At 35.0% G+C, this 21,871-nt stretch overlaps 1 protein-coding gene across 1 annotated transcript in view; it reads left to right on the plus strand.

Moving 5' to 3' along the window:
• Positions 1 to 21,871, plus strand: part of LOC117117997 (putative cation exchanger C521.04c) — a 41,983-nt gene that overhangs the window by 9,214 nt on the left and 10,898 nt on the right. Inside the window, exons 5-9 of the mRNA XM_033262491.1 lie at positions 1,137 to 1,198; positions 1,781 to 1,912; positions 3,237 to 3,347; positions 3,818 to 3,889; positions 20,232 to 20,340. Coding sequence (XP_033118382.1) covers positions 1,137 to 1,198; positions 1,781 to 1,912; positions 3,237 to 3,347; positions 3,818 to 3,889; positions 20,232 to 20,340 — 486 coding nt within the window. The remainder of the gene's footprint in view (positions 1 to 1,136; positions 1,199 to 1,780; positions 1,913 to 3,236; positions 3,348 to 3,817; positions 3,890 to 20,231; positions 20,341 to 21,871) is intronic.

Here is a 21,871-nt window from a genome sequence, read left to right on the forward strand (position 1 = left end):
AATGACACTGCGCACATGTTTGTCGGGGTATACCAAAAATTCCTTTTTTATATTGTGCTGAATTATATTTCGTATATATTTTTACATAAATCATTGTATATATATACTGTATATTTATAAATATATTTTACCATTATTATTTTGTCATATATCTGTCTCTTATACACATCTGATATTTTACTAGAAGCTTTAGCTATTTAATTGTGAGCGCCCTTTGCCATTTATTAACTAAGGTCAGATATACACGAGAGCTGTACAACCTGTTAGCACCTGTGGGAGAACGCCTGATTGGTTTGCGCTAACCATTACCAGGATCCGGATACGCTAATGATTAACCAATCACATGTACGCATTTCCAAGTTTCAGTGATCCGATCGTCTTCTTGGTATCTGGATCAGGGATTTTCTTGCATGAACGCCAGGTGTGTGCGTACATACGTTTGTAATCCTGATTCTGCTAACAGTTAATTGCCGTGTTTGAACATAGCCTTTTTTGTATATATTTAGGGACAGAGTGTCTTTACTCAAATTATTGCAGGAATTTTTTTATAATACTTGTTTATTATTACTTCCTTGTATATATCATAATATTTTCATTAACTTAGGTTTAGTAATGAAGAATGTTGAGTTTAATATGTGAATTGAATATTGGCAAACGATTTCCTGAATTATGTTAAAGAGGATGTTATTTATTGATTATTATTTATACTGTATCATATCAGGTGTGTACATGCTTTAACACAACAGGAAGTATTTCATAATTGTATATAAAGAAATATACATATGGATTTGTGGGGTCGCAGCACAGGAGCATGTCTCTGGGTGTTTTTGTGTATGTTTGTAAGATGAGATGGAAAAGCAAAACAATTTTTTAGGGAAAATTAGGATCCTAAATATCATCTAAAATATACCACTCTCGTAATGTCTCCAGTCAAATGACTGTGCGCACATGTTTGTCGGGGTATACCAAAAATTCCTTATTTATATTGTGCTGAATTATATTTCGTATATATTTTTACATAAATCATTGTATATATATACTGTATATTTATAAATATATTTTACCATTATTATTTTGTCATATATAATCATGTTTAAGATTTTTTTTTAAACATTGTATACCGTTCTATTTCTTAGGCTTTTTTTGTTTAAGGTTGGCTTGGTATCTGCTGTGGCCATTTGGAAAATTTGTTCAAAAGGTAAATAATTATTGAACTTTGAACTTTATTGGAAGCAATTTTGTTTCAGTGGCACACACCATCTGGTGGTGCATCCATATTACAACAAAACACTTCACTAAATACAATGAAAAATTAATTACTTAACCTGAAAACATGTTATAACATGTAAATCAGCAGTATACATCAGGGATGGGCATAAAAACTGTTTTGAATTTATATTTGCATGGCTTTTGTTGCAAAATTTCTTTATAATTTATAAACAAAACTTTAGAACTGTCTATGCTAAGACACAGACTAATACTTGCAATGCCACCTCATCCTACCAGGTACCCATTTATATTCCTGGTTGGAGAGAGGCAAACGTAAGTAACGTTCCTTGCCTAATTGGACACAAGCAATGCGACATACGTCGGTCTCGAACTCCCGATCTCATGATCAAACACTTTATACGCTGCACCTGCGCTCCTACAATAGACATCATTTTTTGTTGTATATTTTATCTGATTTGTCCTGTATATGAAATATATAACTATATGAATATATAACATTTTATAGTGATGAAAGTGATTTGAAACTCCTTTTTTAATCTTCTTAAAATAGAAAAGTGAAGAGGAGGTACTGGGCAGCAATTCCTCCAAAGAAGAAGTAGATACTCCGATTCTTGAAGATGAGACAATTCCAATTGCTATTACTAGAGGGATATCAAAGTCATCAGACTCCACCTGTTATTTGGTAAGCAGTATTTCATGTAATATCTGCTTGCATTATTATGTTGTTTATTTTTGTTATACCAAAAAAGTTTTCCTTCCAACCTACCAATTTTCATAAAACGTGGCCAACGTAAGAATTTTTTTTTTTTTTTTTTTTTTTTTTTGGCCTTAGTTTTTTTTTTTTTTTTTTTTTTTTTTTTTGGCCTTAGCTATGGCTGGCTTTTTTTCATTTATGTCTTTCTTATGCACTACAGTGTACTGGTAGATTTTCTTGGCCTTTAAAGCCAGGCTGTGGAGGAAAAACTTTGACATGTTGTACTGTTTACACAAAAAACATATTTGACGAAAATGATAACGATATATATATATATTTTTTTGAATATTTTAAAACTGGGAGTGTCACCACTAATAGGTCAGTATAGAGCATCCAAACTATAGTCAGGAAGTCTTGCATTCTAATCACCCATGAGTACAATGTGTGTTTATCTAAAAAACATTATCTATTTTCCACTGTAATTTTAAACACAGTCATTTAGGTATTCGACTATGTGTCCCACGCTCTTCACGGTGTCACTCCTGGCATTTTTGTTCCTGATTCTATTAATAAATACAACACGGTTTTTAAACATATATAGATGGCTTCCTCATTGATTTATTTTTAGTGTAGTCCTAAGTGTATTTTTGATGTTTGTTTATGTGTAGTGTATGTTTTGCAATATACAGTACCTTGTTTTGGCAGTAGGAGAAGAAAGTATATTGTACATTGTATTTTTTTTATGGTTTAGGTGTTTCTCCATACCTAACTTTTATTTAAAAGGAAAGTTAGGGCCTACTCCTGGCAGTTAAACAAAGTTGTTTGTACCTTTGATATATCAAGTTATAATGCACCACAAATATTTATTTTGTTTTACTCCATCTGTTTAATAATAAATAAAAGATGGTAGGTGAAATGTTCAGGGGGTAATACTCTCATAAAATGAAGTGGGATTCATGTTAGAGGGTGCCTGCTTTCTTGTCAAATGCATACTCAAATGCATACTCGCGAATTTCATGATAGAACTATGTTATGTAGTTGTATATTTCTCTATTTAAATTTTTTATTTTGTTGATTTAATTGTTCGTTTATTAATTATTATGGTTTATTTTTATTCATCATTATCATTTTTTAATTTTTTTTTTATTAATTATTATTTTTTACATTTTTTTATCTATCTTTGTTCTTTTTATATATTTTTTAAATTTTATTAAATAAATATTATTTATTTTTTTGTAATTTTTTTATGGAAAAAACTATTAAAACAATTTAATTTTGAAGAAATGTGTATGTGTTTGTTTGTTTTTTTTAGAAGCTGTCCTTCATCATATGGGCTGTGTTGGGATTTCCAATTCTTGTTCTTGTTCATCTCGTTACTATTATTATCACAGGTTTCCTGGTTGTATTTATACCCATTTCAAAGGTAAGTGAAACTATAAGATATTAATAATTAATAATGTTTCAATTTATATAGTACAAAGTGCGTTCAGGTAGCACAGAGACCAAAAAATTTAATGCCACTTCATCCTACCAGTTACACATTTATACTTCTGGGTGGAGAGACAGCCATAGGTAAAGTGCCTTGAAATGCACAACAAGGGTTCTAACCTCCAAGTTTGAGAGACCCCAAATGCAGTGAAGCTTCACAACTGCCGTATATGTAGCGGGAGCGGTGTGTGCAGGGATTGTATTGCTGTCTCATCCTTGCAGCAGGGGCAGATCCAGTAAGGAACCACGAGGGCCTGTGCTCTCCCGTGCGCTCCCCCCCCCCCAACATCTCTGCCCCTGCCTTGAGGTTGGAGATTTGAACCTTCTCTCTGAATTTCCTTTTCCCAAATTGTAGATACTAAGTATGTCAACTGTTATTAATTTTGAATGTTTTGCTTTCAACAGATGAATGTAATAATGATCAAGCAAGTATTACTACTGCCTCCTAAAAAACTTGGCATCAAGCCAACAAGAACTGTAAGTGAATCTATTTAATTATTTTAAAAAGAACAAGAAAATAGTAATAAAAATATATTCAAATTATCATTAAATCATCACCAATATTATCATGGTATTCATTTTACATCATCAGCCTGGAAAACACCTAGTGCAAATATACTTAGTAATTTAAACTGTCTTCCACTATCAGGTAAACATAATGATTGTAATTTTCTTGTTTATAAAATTTTAAATAATATGGCACCATCTTACTTAACATACCTGTTCTCTTTAAATGATTACAGCTATGACTTTCGTAAAAGTAAAACAAATGTATATGTTCCCAAACCAAAGACTTATTACAAAAAAGAAGAATTTTATATTGTGGTGCTTTTAATGAAAAACAGCATTGTATTTGTGGATTTGTGCTTCATGACTAAATAAAGTGGTACTTCACTACTACTACTACTATTACTACTACTACTACTACTACTACTACTACTACAACTACTACTACTACAACTACTACTACTACTCAGTGGCTTTAATCGACTCTTGTACGCTTACAAAATACACTGAGTTTAAGAAATACAAACCATACTATCTTTAACTAAAAAACATCAACAAACATCATGTGGTAGGGATATTACTCCCCTTAAGGTCTCATTCGTTTGCATACCCTTCACATATCGTTTGTCTTAAGTCTTACTGCTACACATACTGTACCTCAAATTTAAGGTTATTCTGGAGTCCTTCGCTTTTACAGTCCTGTTTAAATCGACATTTTTGTCCGTAATATAGGCCTATTATATTTAAAGCATCACTAGAATTTATTTTATAAAATAAAACAATGTTGAAGAACCTTTCGTGTTACAGGCGTGCATAAACCAGCAATCTTTGTGAAGCAACAAACTGTTCCTAATCGTGCCTTTTCTTGTCCGATGGTGGCAAGCTAATTAAGAATCTTGCTAAAAGATAAGAGAGTATGAATTCTGCAGTTGAACAAATCAAGTTGAAATATTGAATCACGTTGACATGTACTAACTTTTTTTCGGAGTTTCACAATATGATATGAGACAGTACATCGATCTCTGTTTTCTTTGCTTCTATTCACAACTTTACAATTAGGCTATAGTGTGTCGGATCTGCATAAGAACCTCGGCCGGCCCTCGCAGAAGTTTGACTTTCCAAAAAAAAAACACTTAGTATATATAGCAGAATCTGTTTCTGCAAGGGTGGACCGGCCAGTGGAGGCACTGCAGTGGGTGGGGGTGGTTTCGTTTTATAAACTATAAAATAAAAACTATAATTCGTTCTCAAAATAGTCAGACTCTTGATTTCATGCTAGGTGTCCACTACAACTTTCAGGAGTATTTTTAACAATCAATATTGAGCTTTCGATTGCACGACGACGGTAGGACGTAGAACGTAATGAAGTCACTAAAAGTCATTGGCACATGTGAGAACGTTAAGATCAACTCGTCGAGTAGATTCTGGAACGCAATTTGGCCAAATCTACGTATGCAGAGAACGTAAGACGCCAGATAGAACGGTCACGCATGAGTGATTCCGTTCTAGCGTCGCGTCATCGCACAAATCGAAAGCTTCCTATTGTCCCCTGTCAATGACTTAAACCGACAGAAGACGATAACATAATACTGTTATGTTATGTAAAAACTGAAGTTTTTAGTTTAAGATTACATTTAAGTTTTTACATGACTTAACATTTTCTCTTTTTTTACTTTACCTTGATGTCCCATTTTGAAATTTGAGTTGTTTTTTTCTTAGCTTAAGTATTTTGTGAACTTTACTGGATTGTTTTGGGACACACCTTCTATTGAGAAGTGTATGTGCCACTGATTGAAAAGTGTAGTTCCTAATCAATTATTATTATTACTGTATACTGTAGGCATACAGACCTGTTTGGTCTTGGTAAAACAAACGTTCCACTACAAGAAATTGCTTCATCATATTACATTGAACAATAATTAAATAATAAAAATGAAATTCAAAATTTACGAGAGTCCATGAGATTTCACAGACTCCAGCGAACATTTATTGACTACAATTACACTTCATAACTTAGGCCCTACAACAAGCTGCAATGACGTATCAAGATGCAATCACATCTCACTCACTCCGAAACATGGTTCACAAGCTGGACTTCCACTCCTGTCTCTTATACACATCTTGATCAAGCAAGTATTACTACTGCCTCCTAAAAAACTTGGCATCAAGCCAACAAGAACTGTAAGTGAATCTATTTAATTATTTTAAAAAGAACAAGAAAATAGTAATAAAAATATATTCAAATTATCATTAAATCATCACCAATATTATCATGGTATTCATTTTACATCATCAGCCTGGAAAACACCTAGTGCAAATATACTTAGTAATTTAAACTGTCTTCCACTATCAGGTAAACATAATGATTGTAATTTTCTTGTTTATAAAATTTTAAATAATATGGCACCATCTTACTTAACATACCTGTTCTCTTTAAATGATTACAGCTATGACTTTCGTAAAAGTAAAACAAATGTATATGTTCCCAAACCAAAGACTTATTACAAAAAAGAAGAATTTTATATTGTGGTGCTTTGCAGTTGAACAAATCAAGTTAAAATATTGAATCACGTTGACATGTACTAACTTTTTTTTCGGAGTTTCACAATATGATATGAGACTGTACATCGATCTCTGTTTTCTTTGCTTCTATTCACAACTTTACAATTAGGCTATAGTGTGTCGGGTCTAATATTTTATGTCTGCATAAGAACCTCGGCCGGCCCTCGCAGAAGTTTGACTTTCCTAAAAAAAAAACACTTAGTATATATAGCAGAATCTGTTTCTGCAAGGGTGGACCGGCCAGTGGAGGCACTGCAGTGGGTGGGGGTGGTGGGTGGGGGGGAGGGGTGGTTTCGTTTTATAAACTATAAAATAAAAACTATAATTCGTTCTCAAAATAGTCACTCTTGATTTCATGCTTAGTCTACACGACCACTACAACTTTCAGGAGTATTTTAACAATCAATATTGAGATTTCGATTGCACGACGATGGTAGGACGTACACTGTAGAACGTAATGAAGTCACTAAAAGTCATTGGCACATGGAATGCAATTTGTCAAATCTACGTATGCAGAGAACGTAGGGCGCCAGATAGAACGGTCACACATGAGTGATTACGTTCTAGCGTCGCGTCGTCGCACAAATCGAAAGCTTCCTATTGTCCCCGTCAATGACTTAAACCGACAGAAGACGATAACATAATACTGTTATGTTATGTAAAAACTGTTTTTAGTTTAAGATTACATTTAAGTTTTTACATGACTTAACATTTTCTCTTTTTTTACTTTACCTTGATGTCCCATTTTGAAATTTGAGTTGTTTTTTTCTTAGCTTAAGTATTTTGTGAACTTTGCTGGATTGTTTTGGACGCACCTTCTATTGAGAAGTGTATGTGCCACTGATTGAAAAGTGTAGTTCCTAATCAATTATTATTATTACTGTATACTGTAGGCATACAGACCTGTTTGGTCTTGGTAAAACAAACGTTCCACTACAAGAAATTGCTTCATCATATTACATTGAACAATAATTAAATAATAAAAATGAAATTCAAAATTTACGAGAGTCCATGAGATTTCACAGACTCCAGCGAACATTTATTGACTACAATTACACTTCATAACTTAGGCCCTACAACAAGCTGCAATGACGTATCAAGATGCAATCACATCTCACTCACTCCGAAACATGGTTCACAAGCTGGACTTCCACTCATTCTAACGCTCGCTGGGATTCGCTAGACACGACTCATACCGCCGTCACGCTTCCCGGATCTGGTAATTGATTATTCATGATATTTAAATATAATGTTCCTCATGGTTGCTAGATTTTGTCTTTACCATAGACAACACCCCAAAAATACTTGCACCCCAGTAGGGGCCTCACCCAGCTGAGGTCCCACCCAGTCTCTCTCCTCCCCCCTCCAATCACGGTGGGGGGGGGGGGGAATTACTTTAATCACTTTATTTTTGAGCTAGATCCCCCTCACATAACAACTAGTCAGTGAGTGAGGGGTAAAGAATGCGACGTTAATCCCCTATTATTGTATTAAGAAAAGTAATTGTTTGAAACCACTGGTCAGTGGGTGAGGGATGAAGACTGGTGACATTAGGGGCACTCCCCCCTCCCCTTCCGAAACCATAATACTCATCCTAAACAATACAATAAAATACAATACAAATTTTTTACAATACAAAAATTTTTTTATTTTGTCAAAGAAACAAAGTCAAATATATAGAACTATTAAAAGTTCAAAAGTTTATTAAAATCAATTAATTTATTTATAAAAAATATCAAAAGCTAAAAATTGTGTCAGTGTATTCATGAATTCTTCCTTAAATTCTTGATATGAATTATATGTAGTTGGTAAATGAATAAAGTTTGAAATATGTGCAGCATCTTCTCTTAATAATCACAATAATAATAATGAAAACTTTTTAAAGAGCCAGTATCCGTTTAAAGAAAATGCACATGGCGCCCCTCCACAAGAAGTCAAAAATATGACCAACAAAAGAAACAATAAAGTTTAAGGACCAGAATCAATTAAATTACATGAGCCGTATTTGGGTCAGCGTCACTCTCTCTATGTAGCCATGTATTCGCAGATACTCTACACAAGGTGGTATGCTGGGCTCCAATAGTTTCCACCTTTGGCCTGTGCCTCAGGCTCCGCTACCGTGCACCACCGAGGCAGCGACGCTGACCCAAGTAAGGTAAGTGTAAAAAGTTAGGAAATTATGTAAAATATGTTTCCAAATAGAAGGTTTTAAGATTAGTTTTAAATTTGTGTGTGAAGGGTGAAGCCTTGATCTGGACGTGTATTCCAGACTCTGGCCGTAGCAACCATGAAGGATCTCTCACCCAAGGAGTTTTTAAATACACGGAGTTGGTTTACCGAAGGCAGATTAGAGCAAGATGGAACATAGAGTGATATCAGTTCAATGAGTGGTGGGGCAGAGTCATTAAGAATATTATAAACGAGTAAGCCTGTTTTGTATGTAATTCTCATTTCAAGGGGTACCAGTGTAGATTCTTAAGTAATAATAATAATAATAATGTCATTTTGTTAGGCACACGTATCCAACTTACCAGCTACGTTTCGGCTTGCTTCGGTAGCCTTGATCACACAAATGACGCCTTGTTGTTACAGTGACGTTGTTCATGCTTCGGTGATCTTGCATGTAAGTTCTTACGTCAGCTTTTCGTTGGTTCCCCCCTCCTCTTGTTGCCAGCTCTACTGTTGGCAGCTCTACTGTTGGCCTTCGTAGTAAATCATCGCATATGTGGCTGAGATCATGTCCTCCTTGATCCCGATTAATGTTGTTGCTTGTTTTGCGTATCCATAGTGATTCTTTGATTTTTCTGGCTATCGTGTGTGGTTCTTTGTCTAATATCTTTGTGTTGCCCCAGTTTGGAATATGATGTTCAGCAATGACATGATCTGTAATCGCCGATTCGTGGGTGAAAATGGACCGAGAATTCCTTGATGCTCTTGTTCTAAGGCCTGGTGTATTGTTTGTAACATCAATCCTGTGTTCATCAATCCTCACTTCCAATGCTCTTCCGGTTTCGCCAATATGTACTTTATCACAATTGTGACATCCAATTTTACGACTCCACAATGACGTTCTTTTGGAATTTGGTCTTTTGGGTGAGCAAGGGTGTCTTTTAACTTGTTCGGTTTGATGAAGGTGTTGATATTATGTTGTTTGAATGATCTTCGTAATCTTTCAGTGAGGACTGGGACGTATGGTAGAGCAACACGGACCTTGTTTTTTTCCTTGGTGGCTGTTGTTATCTCACCCTGGTTTTCGTTCTTGTCATCTCTGTCTTTCTTTACCTTGTCAAAACACCACATCAGTTTACATCAGAAGTTCTACAATATCTTCAACGTCCAACTTAGTTTGCAATTTGGATTGGATTTGGTTCAGTAGAGTGGTTGGTCACTGTAACAACAAGGCGTCATTTGCGTGATCAAGGCTACCAAAGCTAGCCGAAACGTAGCTGGTAAGTTGCGTTTTTTACAATTGGCTTATCTTTAAAGAACTCCATTTACTATTGTTGAAGCCAGATGAAATTCTTTGAGAGTTTATTTATTAGGCTGATTACAATTGTCGTTCGATGTTTTTCTGGCTTCTCTGATGTGACTGTTAAACCATGGTGGACTTTAATAGTGCGTTGTTTTATGGGAGCATGTTTGTCAGGAGCTTGTGAAAAAATACAATCATATTTTTCCACTTAGAAGTTAAAAAGTTGTAATCAGCACTATCATTAATGATGTTAAATTCTGCAATATATCTTTGCAGAAATCAGAGTCCATTATGAGATAGATATTGCATGACTTTACTATGACTGTAGGATTTTTTGGGCGAATAAGTTCAAGCTTACTGCAGATTGCCAGATGAACAGAAATGAAAATTGAAAATAACTGGATCTACAATTCTTGTAATAAACGGGTCTAATGCATTGCCTTGTTTATGTGTTGGGGTGCCAGAACACTGCATTATAATCAATAAATGTTGGTTCAAGTGGCAGATTAGTTGATGCTGTACAAAAAATTAGAAATTGTTCTGCTATGGCACTGACATTGCATTTTGATACAATAAATCATACTAAATATTCAAAGCTTTTTTTTAAAATATCTTGTGTTTTAATATAATATTTTAATTTTAATATAATATTTTTTTGGCCTCAATTACCGAGATGTTTTTTAATTCTTCTATTGGCATATATGATTTGAATTCATCAATAACTTCACATGCAGGTTTTTTAGTAAATGTTAAATAAGCCAAATCAACCAAAAACTGTCGCCAATTATTTTCTTTAACATTCTCGGTAAAAAAATATTTTGGAGCAATATTTTCTATGATTTTTTCATCTTTTTCAATATTGATAATCTTCAACAATTTAAATTTTTGTTCATCTGTCAAATTTTGTTCATTTATTGCTGATAAGAGAATTGAAAATTTAATGTATTTAAATGAAGAATATAATATGTAAGATTCAATGAGTTGTTTGTCATTATATTTAGTATCTCTTCCAGTTAACAAAATAAAAAGACAATGCTTAGAAATACATTTTGGAAATCGATGAGTATTTAAAAAAATACTTAATATAATCTTATTTGCTACAGCTTCAGAACTTGATATCATTGCTGTTTCTCTAGTTTCCACATGCATCTCCTGAATTAAATGAAGAAAAATAAAATATCAATATATAATACTTAAAATTTATTATTTATAGTATGTCTATGTAATGTTGAAGTTGCTCAAGTGTTACATACACTCATTCGAGCTGATAAAAAACATTGAAGCAGTGTTTCATAGACTATTTTTGCTGATATCGTACCTGGATCATGCGATCAAATTAGAAGTTATGAGGAGAGCTGCGTCAAACAAGGAACTGCTGGGTTATCACATAACAAATATTGTGTTTTCTCGACTGTCAATCACTGGGGGTCTAGATTTTTTTTTTAAAACTTAACAAAGGAAGAAGACTCAAGCTGAGTATTGTTATTATTATTATTATTATTACTGTTGCTGTTTCAGTCATTGACTATCTATCAAGATCAGCCTGTATGTGCTGTCAGCCGCCATGCTGGATACTATTATATTAGGCCTAACTACCGTATATGTGCACATCTCCAATGACGATATCTGTTGAGGAGACTTACACTTTTAATAAAGTCCAATTTTCGTGTAGGCGACACCCCAAAAATACTCGCACTCTGAATCAATAGGGCCTTCAACCAATTGGTCCCAGCCAGCTGGGGTCCAACCCAGTCCCTCAACCACCCCCACCCCCTTCCAAAAAAAACACTTAAAGATAATTGTATCAGCTTACTTTCTGAGCTAGTACCCCTCACCTAAACCGCTAATTGGTGGGTGAGGGGTAAATACTGGGGGACATTTTGCCCCATCCCAAGACTGGAGCAGATGCAGGGGGTACAGACGGTGCATTCATTAACCATGTTTACATAATTGACAATGTCCTCTTCAGAACTACTTTATCTTTCAGTCTGTACTGGTCTACTGCTCTTGAGAGCGTATCAGCTGTATACATGAATTAACCTGGGCTGAATGACACATTTAATTCATATCGTTGAACTCATATTAGTGAACCCTTAATGGACAATCGCAACAGGACTTTTTGAAAAATGCAGTCAGGGGTGTGACAAGAGCTTCCTTTAGGAGTTGCAGGTTTTTCCTGTGCATCTTGCTACATCCATTGATTTCTCTTGTCCAGAAGGTTTCAAAGTGGTGCAGATTTTGAAGATAGTTGTGGGATAAACTTGTTCATGTAATTAACCATTCCCAAAACTCATTGAACATCTGTTTTATTCTGTGGTCTCTTCATGTTCTGTATGGCTGATATCGCTCCTGAAAATTGTGCAGTAATTTCTGCTCTTGAAATATTCATCAGTATTAGTGTCTGGTTCGACGACATCATCTACTGTCATTTGACTCTGACAAAAATTTGCCAAATGGTTTCTTCCTATACACCTCAAGCAAGTTGTTCCCCATGCAGGGCATGACCGCATTACATGTAGTTTACCGCATCTCTTAAAGTTTATTTGTGATTTTTGCTGAGGCAGTGGTTTTTTTCTTTACTACTTGTAAAGTCGATTTCTCTCTGTGGACTGATGCCGCGCAAACTTTTCTTTGACATTTTCACGTTTTGTCCTCACAGAGCATGCGTAATTCACTGTAGTTGCAGTTGGCAACTAAAATTCTAAGGTCAGTTCCTCCTGATTGTGAAACCTGTTATTAAACTCTACTGTTGCTTTTAATATGTTACGCTTTAGAGCGACATACTTTTCAATTTTTTAAATAAAATTAACACCTTCCATTGACTCGTTTTCGGTGGGCACAGCTGGGATTTCTGCTGTCGTAGCCTCTTTTGCCGGTTCCCATTGAAATGTATGGTATATTTCTCTTTCTCTAACTCGACCATTTAACATAAACATGCAATGCTTTTTTAACCTTTTGCCAAATCTGACTAATCCAGTTCAGGTAGCAGGGTTCGTAGGCGTCCTTAAGTTCATTGAATGTTCTGGAAAAACAAAAGATCATTTTCCACCACTGGAAATTAAGTCCTGGAAATTTAAGTTGTCCTGGAAATTTGAACATTTACCATTTATCCAGTACTGCAAGTTGTCTAGTGACAGTAAATTTAATGGGAAACGTTCCCACAAGTAGGTTTCCACAATACTCTTGGGAGAAACAGGCCAAGTCTTTGTACTCCGCCAATTCAGGAATGTTACCGAAGACAGAAAGAATGTCGAATGCTGAAATGGCCGAGTGGCTGGTTCAGAAAAACTTGTGCTATTAATAATTATAATTAAAAATTCCAGATTTATATAGCGCCTCACGTTGTCACAACCTTACCTATTCAGATGGACTATATTTTAGTAAAGCGGTTTTCTTACTCTTGTATATTAATTATGTTTGCATGTAATTTTAATTCATACATTGATAATCATAATCATTATAACTTTATTGATATCTGCTATGGCGTTTATATTTGCTCTCTGTTGTGTGTTATAAACAATAATATTTCAATCAGTTGAACAAGTCTTGTCGGACGTGCTTAGCCCAGTGAATTCACTTTTGGGTAATTCATTACTCTCCATGACAGTTATTAGTTATACAGTTAAAAGTCCTTGATTTTAGAGTGAGATACAGTATTTCATTAATTATGTTTCTAAAGTTTACAAAATCATGAAAAGCCAATGCCGGTTGGCAGCCTATCAGTGCCGGTAGGATGGTGATAATAAAAAATAATAATTCAGTATAGTATGATGATGTGTAGGGAATAGAGCATAACTATTAATTATAATAATTAATAATTCATCATTAGTTCATACATGTATAGACACCTAAATATATATAAAATAAAATAAATTAACGTCTCCGCAACGTACAGTACACCATCAAAGAAGGCATATGCAGGGGCGGATCCAGAAATGTCCAAAAGGGGAGGGGCCGGAAGGGGGGGCCAAAAGTTGGGCCGATTGAGACAACACTGCCATAGGGGGTCCGGGGCATGCCCCCGCGAAATTTTTGTGTTCTAGACGCCCGAACATAACATTTGAGGCATTCTGGGTTATCATTTTTTTTACCTCCCTAAATCCGCCCCTGATATCCATGTCAACTTCGCCACCGCTGAGACAGTTATCATTCACTGGACAACAACCCTGGACAGGCGTGTAAGGCTTCACCCCACGGTTCCACAAAAGAATTGAGTTGCTCGTCGGTACCACAAAAGGCACTGATACAAGTAAGTAAAATAAGACTATTGTTGTATGCGCACATTATTTTGTGTTGCCTTGGAGAGAATTCTACTCCAGTTCAGTTGTAGCCGATCAGACCTGCATAACTTTACTGGTACTTTCCCATACTCGCTTACCAACAAATTTTGACGTACGTGTGAGAAAAACAGAATTCCCACGAGCTTGAGAAAAAGAGTCAGATCTGTCGCCTTCGAATTAGAGTTAGATAAAACTGAATATACACTCCACTAACATGCATTTAAAATTAGTACAGCATAAATGTTATATAATCAATCGTAAAATTGCCGATATTTTACTGTTAAGTGATATAATGTGTCCTTGAAATTTGAAAAACTTGAGCACGCGTGGGCTAGTTGTACTAATGGGTTTTGTCTAGCGAGACAGGCTACAGTAGCGTTCATCTACCTGAAGTCTAACTTCGAATAACACACAAATTTCACCTTTAGGTTGTAACTCAGGCGGAGGCGACCTAGTTGCTTCTGACACCATATGATGAGTGTTCCTTCTTGCAGGACGTAAACTACTGACTCTATTGTTGTTTTTATATGGCCTTTACCACCATCTTTATTCATCTCCAAATTACCCTGACACTGAGGGCTCACTTCCAATATTGCATAATACAATCAACACAGTGGACTCACAGCTTTGAAGTAAGTAGCGTAAATGCATCCCTGTTGTTGCCGCAAATCGCTGCTAAAAGATGAGATGTTGGTGCTTCATTTTGACTAGTGATGTGTGAATGAATTTTTCGGCTACCTACGGTATTGTTTCCGCGAAATGTCACACGCACCTTTCAAAACAGATCTAAGCCCTTGTATGCACCCCTACTGCAAAATCCTGCATCTGCCCCAGCAAGCTATAACACTCATCCTAACCACGAATTAATGCTTATACAGTATATATTTTCAGAATTTAAAGATTTAACAATTTCATGCTGGGGAAAAATTGTGCCTTGGGGAGGCTATGCATTTACTGCGTAGCGTAAAGGTAGTATTTTTAGTTGATACCTATTGTCATGTTGTAAAGTAAGTATATATTCAGGTTTGTTTTTTTTTGGCTGGCGACCCAATGTGTGGTAAAGGCCCATCAACATGTATATGTGTTAAAATTTAAAGGAAAATAAAATTATAATTACCGTATTTGAACGGAGTGGTAATGGACTCTCAGCTCCATTGTCCATGACTTCACTCCTGTCAGATGCAATTATGGCTTGTGTCAATATAGGAGGTTGGTAGTTTTCACTTGGAGGTCCTTTTACATCTCTCATCATCTCCCTGCAATTATAACACAAATTTTTATCTACACGTGCATATACGTGTAGATAAATATATATATATATATATATATATTTATATATGGCTATGCAGCAATGTACCCTTTGAATACAAATTGAAGACAAGTGAATATATAAAGGCAGACGACTGTCCTTACGAAACAAGCTTGTAGTGATAAATGCATATGGAAGTTTGTCTACTTTGTTCGTGTTTATATATATATATAGAGGCATGATGTAATCCACATGTGTTCCTTAGATACATACAGTAACTCAATGAAAAAACGATGATGTCAACAACTTGAAAACACAAATTTTATTCAAAACATGAATATATCAACCAAATTATATTATACTTTGCTTTTTATCATAATTGTTGTAAAAGCCAACTTATATTTTGTTTGTCACACATGCTGAAGAAGACCCAATAACGGTTGGTTGAAATATTCATGTTTTGAATGAAATTTGTGTTCTAAATCTATGCTTGAGTGAGTATACTCAATAAAAAAGCCCACACCCCATCTGAATCATCTATTTTTAATTTAAACTGAAAAGGGAAATTTTGAAATTAGGTTTGGTCTGTCTCTTATACACATCTTAACATTGTCCAACACATAATGCAAGTCATACAGGGTTTTTTCAAGTTTTGGTGATCACTGTGTTTTGTCAAGAGCATTCTTTTCAAACAAATCATAGAGCATTACACAAATTTTTGTGCTGCCAAGTTTCATCTCTGCGTGTTTGTTTTTTTCGGTTCACTGTGATTCGTCAATAGCATTATATACTTTTGGATAATATAAAATATGTGGTTAAACTGATGACGCAAGCTGACTTCTTGTAGTACAATAAAAACTATGATTTAAATTGCCAAAAAAAAAAACCCATTTAAATAAACATATCTTTAGGGGAAAGGGTTTTACCCAGATGTATAACGATTGCTTTAATATGCCGTGAGGTCAACTTTAAAAATAATTTGACCCTGCAAACAAATTAATTAAGAACCAAGGGTATAAATAATAAAATTCATAAGAACATAAAAAAAATATATATAATATGGTTGCCCAAAATATTACATGGTAAAACCAACGAAATCGGGTTATATATTAGTAATCGGATCAATGTAACTTGGTTAAACTTTCACAGAAGTTTCGTTTCGATCAGTTGATTAGTTTTTGAAATATCTGGTATGGGAAGTTTTTCTTTGAATGGTCCTCATATGCACACCCTTTGCTGGATGGTCATCAAAATATAATACCTCATCCTTGTGTCATACCTAACAATCGTTGGAACTGTTAAAGCTGTTTTTGAGATATTTTGAACACAAGAAACATGCAGGAACTTTAAAATTTAAATGAACCTCAAGTTAATCCCCTAATTTGGATCTTGACGAATGCAAACAAAATCAGGAAAAGAGCAAAACCTTACACATACACAAAAACTTACACGTCTTAAAACATATATCTCCTGGCTGAGATAATAATTAATTTCTAAGTATGTACTCATTACATTCTACTGTAATTTATATTACTGTACACTGAAAATCTAGTAAAGTTAATTAAATATATGATGCATACATAAATTAATGTCGTATGTAAAACTGTTTTTAACTTTAAAATTTGATAATACGAGTACGATGTGAAATTTATCAGTGATCTCTTCATTTCGAAACATTTGATAAGATAAAACAGAATAAAAATTTTAGAATTTTCAATATATTTTCTTATCGTTTGTTAATATTACAACAGCTTAAAGAAGGCATAGATATGAAGAAGTAACTATACTGTATTGAGTAGCTGACCTACAGTAAGAAATTGAACGCCAGCCTAAAGTGTACCATATAAAATCTTGTAGCACTACTAGCATGCCATACATTATGAGCGTGGCTGCTTTTAGCCTCGGCCGCTTCGACCCTAATCCAACGTATAGATCTAGCATTAATAAGCACAATTGATAATGATCTTTCTGCAATGAAATTGGAGAAAAAAACAATAATGTCTTACCTGCACGAGTCCATTTGACAAGTGAAAGCATTTCACAGCTTTAACAAGCATTCCACTGCTATAGAATGCTTGAGTGAGTATACTCAATAAAAAAGCCCACACCCCATCTGAATCATCTATTTTTAATTTAAACTGAAAAGGGAAATTTTGAAATTAGGTTTGGTAGATAATTTTTTTTTTTACATACAGTAGTGCGAGTAGACCTAATGTTAGTTATCACTGATAATAAAAAAAAAAGTGGCCACAAAACATATGTAAACTTTTTTTGATGTTTATATATAATCCAGGAATGAATTCCAATCCTTGGGACGTAGGGTAAAATACTGATACAGCTCATAAAAGCATTATACAACGCTGTTCTATCATAGTGAATGTACTTGATATTGGATGTCATGGAGTACAACAACAGGGGCAGACCTGGGTTCACATTTGGGGGGGGGGGGGTCACATTTTTTTTCCAAAACCCAAAAAAGCAAGGGGGTCGGGTGCCCTCCCCTGGGAAAATCTTGATTTCTAGATGGCAAAAAATGAGTTTAGGCGACTTCTGAAATATTTTTATGACTTTTATGTTCTTAAAAATGCAAGTTTTTCCACTTTTGTATTAAACGGTAAGATAAATTTTTCTCATTCCTATTGCAGTATAATAGGCCTATTAGGTATGTATCGGTGTACACAGAAAAATAATTAGTAGTTGTATACGTATTCTGATTTCCATGAATTAATGAACACCAAAAAGGAAGGAGGGTTGAATGTCCTCCCCCGGAAAAAATTTTGATTCCTAGATTGCGGGAAATGAGCTTTTCCGACTTCTAATTTTCCCATTGTAACGAAAATAAATCCACTCATGCATTCTTAAAAGGTAGGTCTAGATTTTTTTTATTTTTTTTATTTTTTTTTTATTTTTTTTCCAAGGTGAGTGGTGGAGGCAGGACTTCCTGACCCCCTCAGATCCACCAATGAGTTGTGTCGTCACAATACCAGGTGGAGTCCTTTGTTTGTCAGCAGTCGTTGGTAACCATTCATTACGTCTAAGTTACTTCATAATAATGATGGTTCAGAATAGTCTTTCTGGAATAGGTATTTAAAACCTAATAATTTACCATAAAAATGTACTAAAAACACAAAAGCTCGCATTATAGTCGTTATCGAACACACATTTAATTTACAAAGAAAAATTAAGATGCAACATCTTTATAATTATGTTAGAAATTAAGATCGATGGTTTGTCAGTGGAAACAATTGGGTCCGTAACGTAACACTGTAGTACTATATAGTTTATGCAATATTTTAGATTGAGTGTTTGTGATTTATAGATTTGCCACTCATGTACCATGGTTCACCTGATAATAAAGACATACTGCTGCCAACAATGCTTTTTTTTAAACCCCTCAAGAACTCAAATTAAAACTTGGAATACTCAGTTAAAAGAATAAATCAAACAGATACAGAAAAACAATTTCTGAATCAGAAATTGTACTACAAAATCCCTAATTCAATTTTATTATTATTTTCTCCTCCATCTGGATGTTTTTGGCAAAGCTATTTGTTATAATAATAAAAAAACAAAATTTTATATATTTTTTTTCCATCCTCTGACAGTTTAAAAAAAAAAATATTAGCCATAAATTAATATAATAATAATATGTTTATATAGCGCTTAATGCAAACAAGGCCTCTAAACGATTCACATTACTACCCCCGGTCATTGGATTAGACGCAGCAGCTACATCAGCGCATTTTGGCATTTAACCCTACCAGGTACCCATTTATACTCCTGGGTGGAGAGAAGCAATGTAGATAAAGTGCCTTGCCCTCGGTCACAAGCGAAATGCACAGCGAGGGGATTGAAACCCCGACCTCGAGATTGGGAAACCAAACTATTCCCACTGCGCCAAACCATTTCTATCATTAACATTTCATGTTTTTCTTGTCGCAGGTCTTTGAAGCCCATGGTACTTCTGGCTTTACACAATCCCTGGCCATTGTAGGCTAGTTCAACTTATTTTATTTGCTTTATTTCTGACATCTGAAGTCAGATTTTGTACAGGATACGACCATATATAAAGTTCTTTCCACACTATTAATTTTGCTGTGATGTCTATGTAATTTGCCATATATGACATGTCACACTCATATATGGGTATCACATCAAACTTTTTAGTGTGAACATGGGCGAGATTTATCAATTATTTTTTAATAATAATCTTAAAAGTTTAAATATTTGGGGGTCATTCTCGTATTGAGATTTAGTTCATTCCCGACAATGGCTCCTGATATGGAAAACTTCTTTTCTTGAGTACTTGGTTTTGGTACCTCAGGTAAATCCTTTGACCTGGTCACTTTTGATTGCACTCTTTAATTTTTTTTTTTTTTTAAATTAAGTTCTCATTTGAGAATTCATTATTTTAAACATGGCTTCATCTTGATACAGTTTGAAATTTAGATTATTCCAGTTTAGGTTTGTGACTGCTTCTGAGCTTGAATCATATCTTGAGACCTTTATGAATAATTTTAGCAGCCCAATTTTTTGTAATATTTGAATTTTATTTGTATATTCACAAGCTCGATAGACCATAGAAGTACACAGTATTACAAAGGTAAACTGAAAATGCTTGTAGCAAGCAGATACCACTCGCCACATGCACTTGTCCTCCACGCTCCACATGCTACCAGGGTACCAGATCTCACCACACAACACACCAGACTGTTAATTAATTAATTATCTTTTACTCTTTTCTTGCAGTGGAATCGATCTAATGCAAAGCCTCGTGAAATGATCATGTGCTCATATCAAGCTGTGAATGTGTATTATTACAAGTACACAATCGACGGTATCAACATTTTTATTGTCAGTATCCTTTTTGTATTCAGGCCCGTAGCCAAGTTCTTCCAAAGGGGGGGGGGTTTCTTTGGGCGTGGGGTCCAGAGGCGAAGCCCCGGTGGGGTTGCCGAACACCCCATAGCCAGCCATATCCTTAAAAGTAAATATATTTGAAAGCACCTGAATCTGGGTGTGTCAGCAATGCATTAGTTAAGTTGGAGGACTTGTTTGGGAAATTTAAGGGGAGGGGTTCAGCAGAAATGAGGGGGGGTTTGCTAAAAAAGAGGGTTCTCCCGAATCATAAAAATCCACACTAGGATAGTGTAAGAATATTTTGTGTAAATGTAATTCTGGTTGGAGGAATGATGGGATACCCATCATTGCATCCACTAGTATTTATTGAGTTGGGGCACCCTCCCTTCTCTCCCCCCCCCCACCAATGAAAGTATTCAAAGCAAATCTCTCATGCTCAGTAATTACAAATCACCTTATTTTGCAAGCTCCCCTCAACTATTCATCAAGGTCCACTCTTCACCTTTGAACCCCCTCCATCAGCCCTCCATTTCAAGAAGAATAATGTCGCTAATTGCATCACAAGCAGATGAAAATAAGTCTTGTTTGTGCTTTTTTTTCATGGTGTTGAAGTGCCATTCGACTGGCTCTATTCAGTATAAGCCTACAAAATATGATGCCATGCCTAGGCCTGTTCTAGGAAAAACCAAGTAATGTATAGTAAGGCCTACCTCCACCAACTTGTGAGTCGAAAAGTAGTAAAAAAAAAAACAAAAACTAAAATCAAGATTTGGACTCGGGCTTCCAATGGGAGCCTATTCTTTAATTATTACAAGTATATGTTTGATGTGTACCATATCATAACATTCATTTATTCCTTCAAATTATTTGGAAATTCCAAATTCATAAATAAACTAGAATAACAAAATACAATTTAAACTATGTGGTACTGTATGTACGTATTATACAATTCAGTACTGAGAAGAGAAATCTGAACACCTTCATTGTCAGTGTGGTTTTTATTATTGTTATTTTTGTTACGGTTGACATTATAAACACTGAGAATTTCAACATCCTTTATTTAGTTACCTGCTTCAGTGCCATAAAGGAAAGAAAAGGTTTGATCTGTATGCTAGGGCATGATTTGAAAAAGTTAGCAAAGGTAACAATACTATTTACAAAAAAAAAAAAAAAAAAAAAAAGAAAAAACAATTTCCTTTGGCATAAGTAATAAGCAAGTCCTGAAAAATTGGCTTATGATTGAAAAGGAGATTCTCCAGCTGTAAATGCCAACTCAGACAGTGTTGTACGACGCAGCCCGGCATGATTCATCGTCGGGGACAGTCTTGAGCTGTCGTGAGAAATATTGAACATGTTTAATATTTTACGACGCGACCGTCCCCGACCCAAACCCTCCCGTCAGACTACATCATACGATGCTGTCTGAGTTTGCCTTAAGCTCACCCCCCCCCTCCTTACAAATACAGCCCAATTTTTTGTTCAAAAGGGAAAAAGCAATAATAATAATACAAGCACTGTCTATTGTAATT

Source organism: Anneissia japonica, unplaced genomic scaffold, assembly GCF_011630105.1.
Source record: "Anneissia japonica isolate Jap-2015-1 unplaced genomic scaffold, ASM1163010v1 scaffold785_len581690_cov155, whole genome shotgun sequence".
NCBI classification, from domain to species: Eukaryota; Metazoa; Echinodermata; class Crinoidea; order Comatulida; family Comatulidae; genus Anneissia; species Anneissia japonica.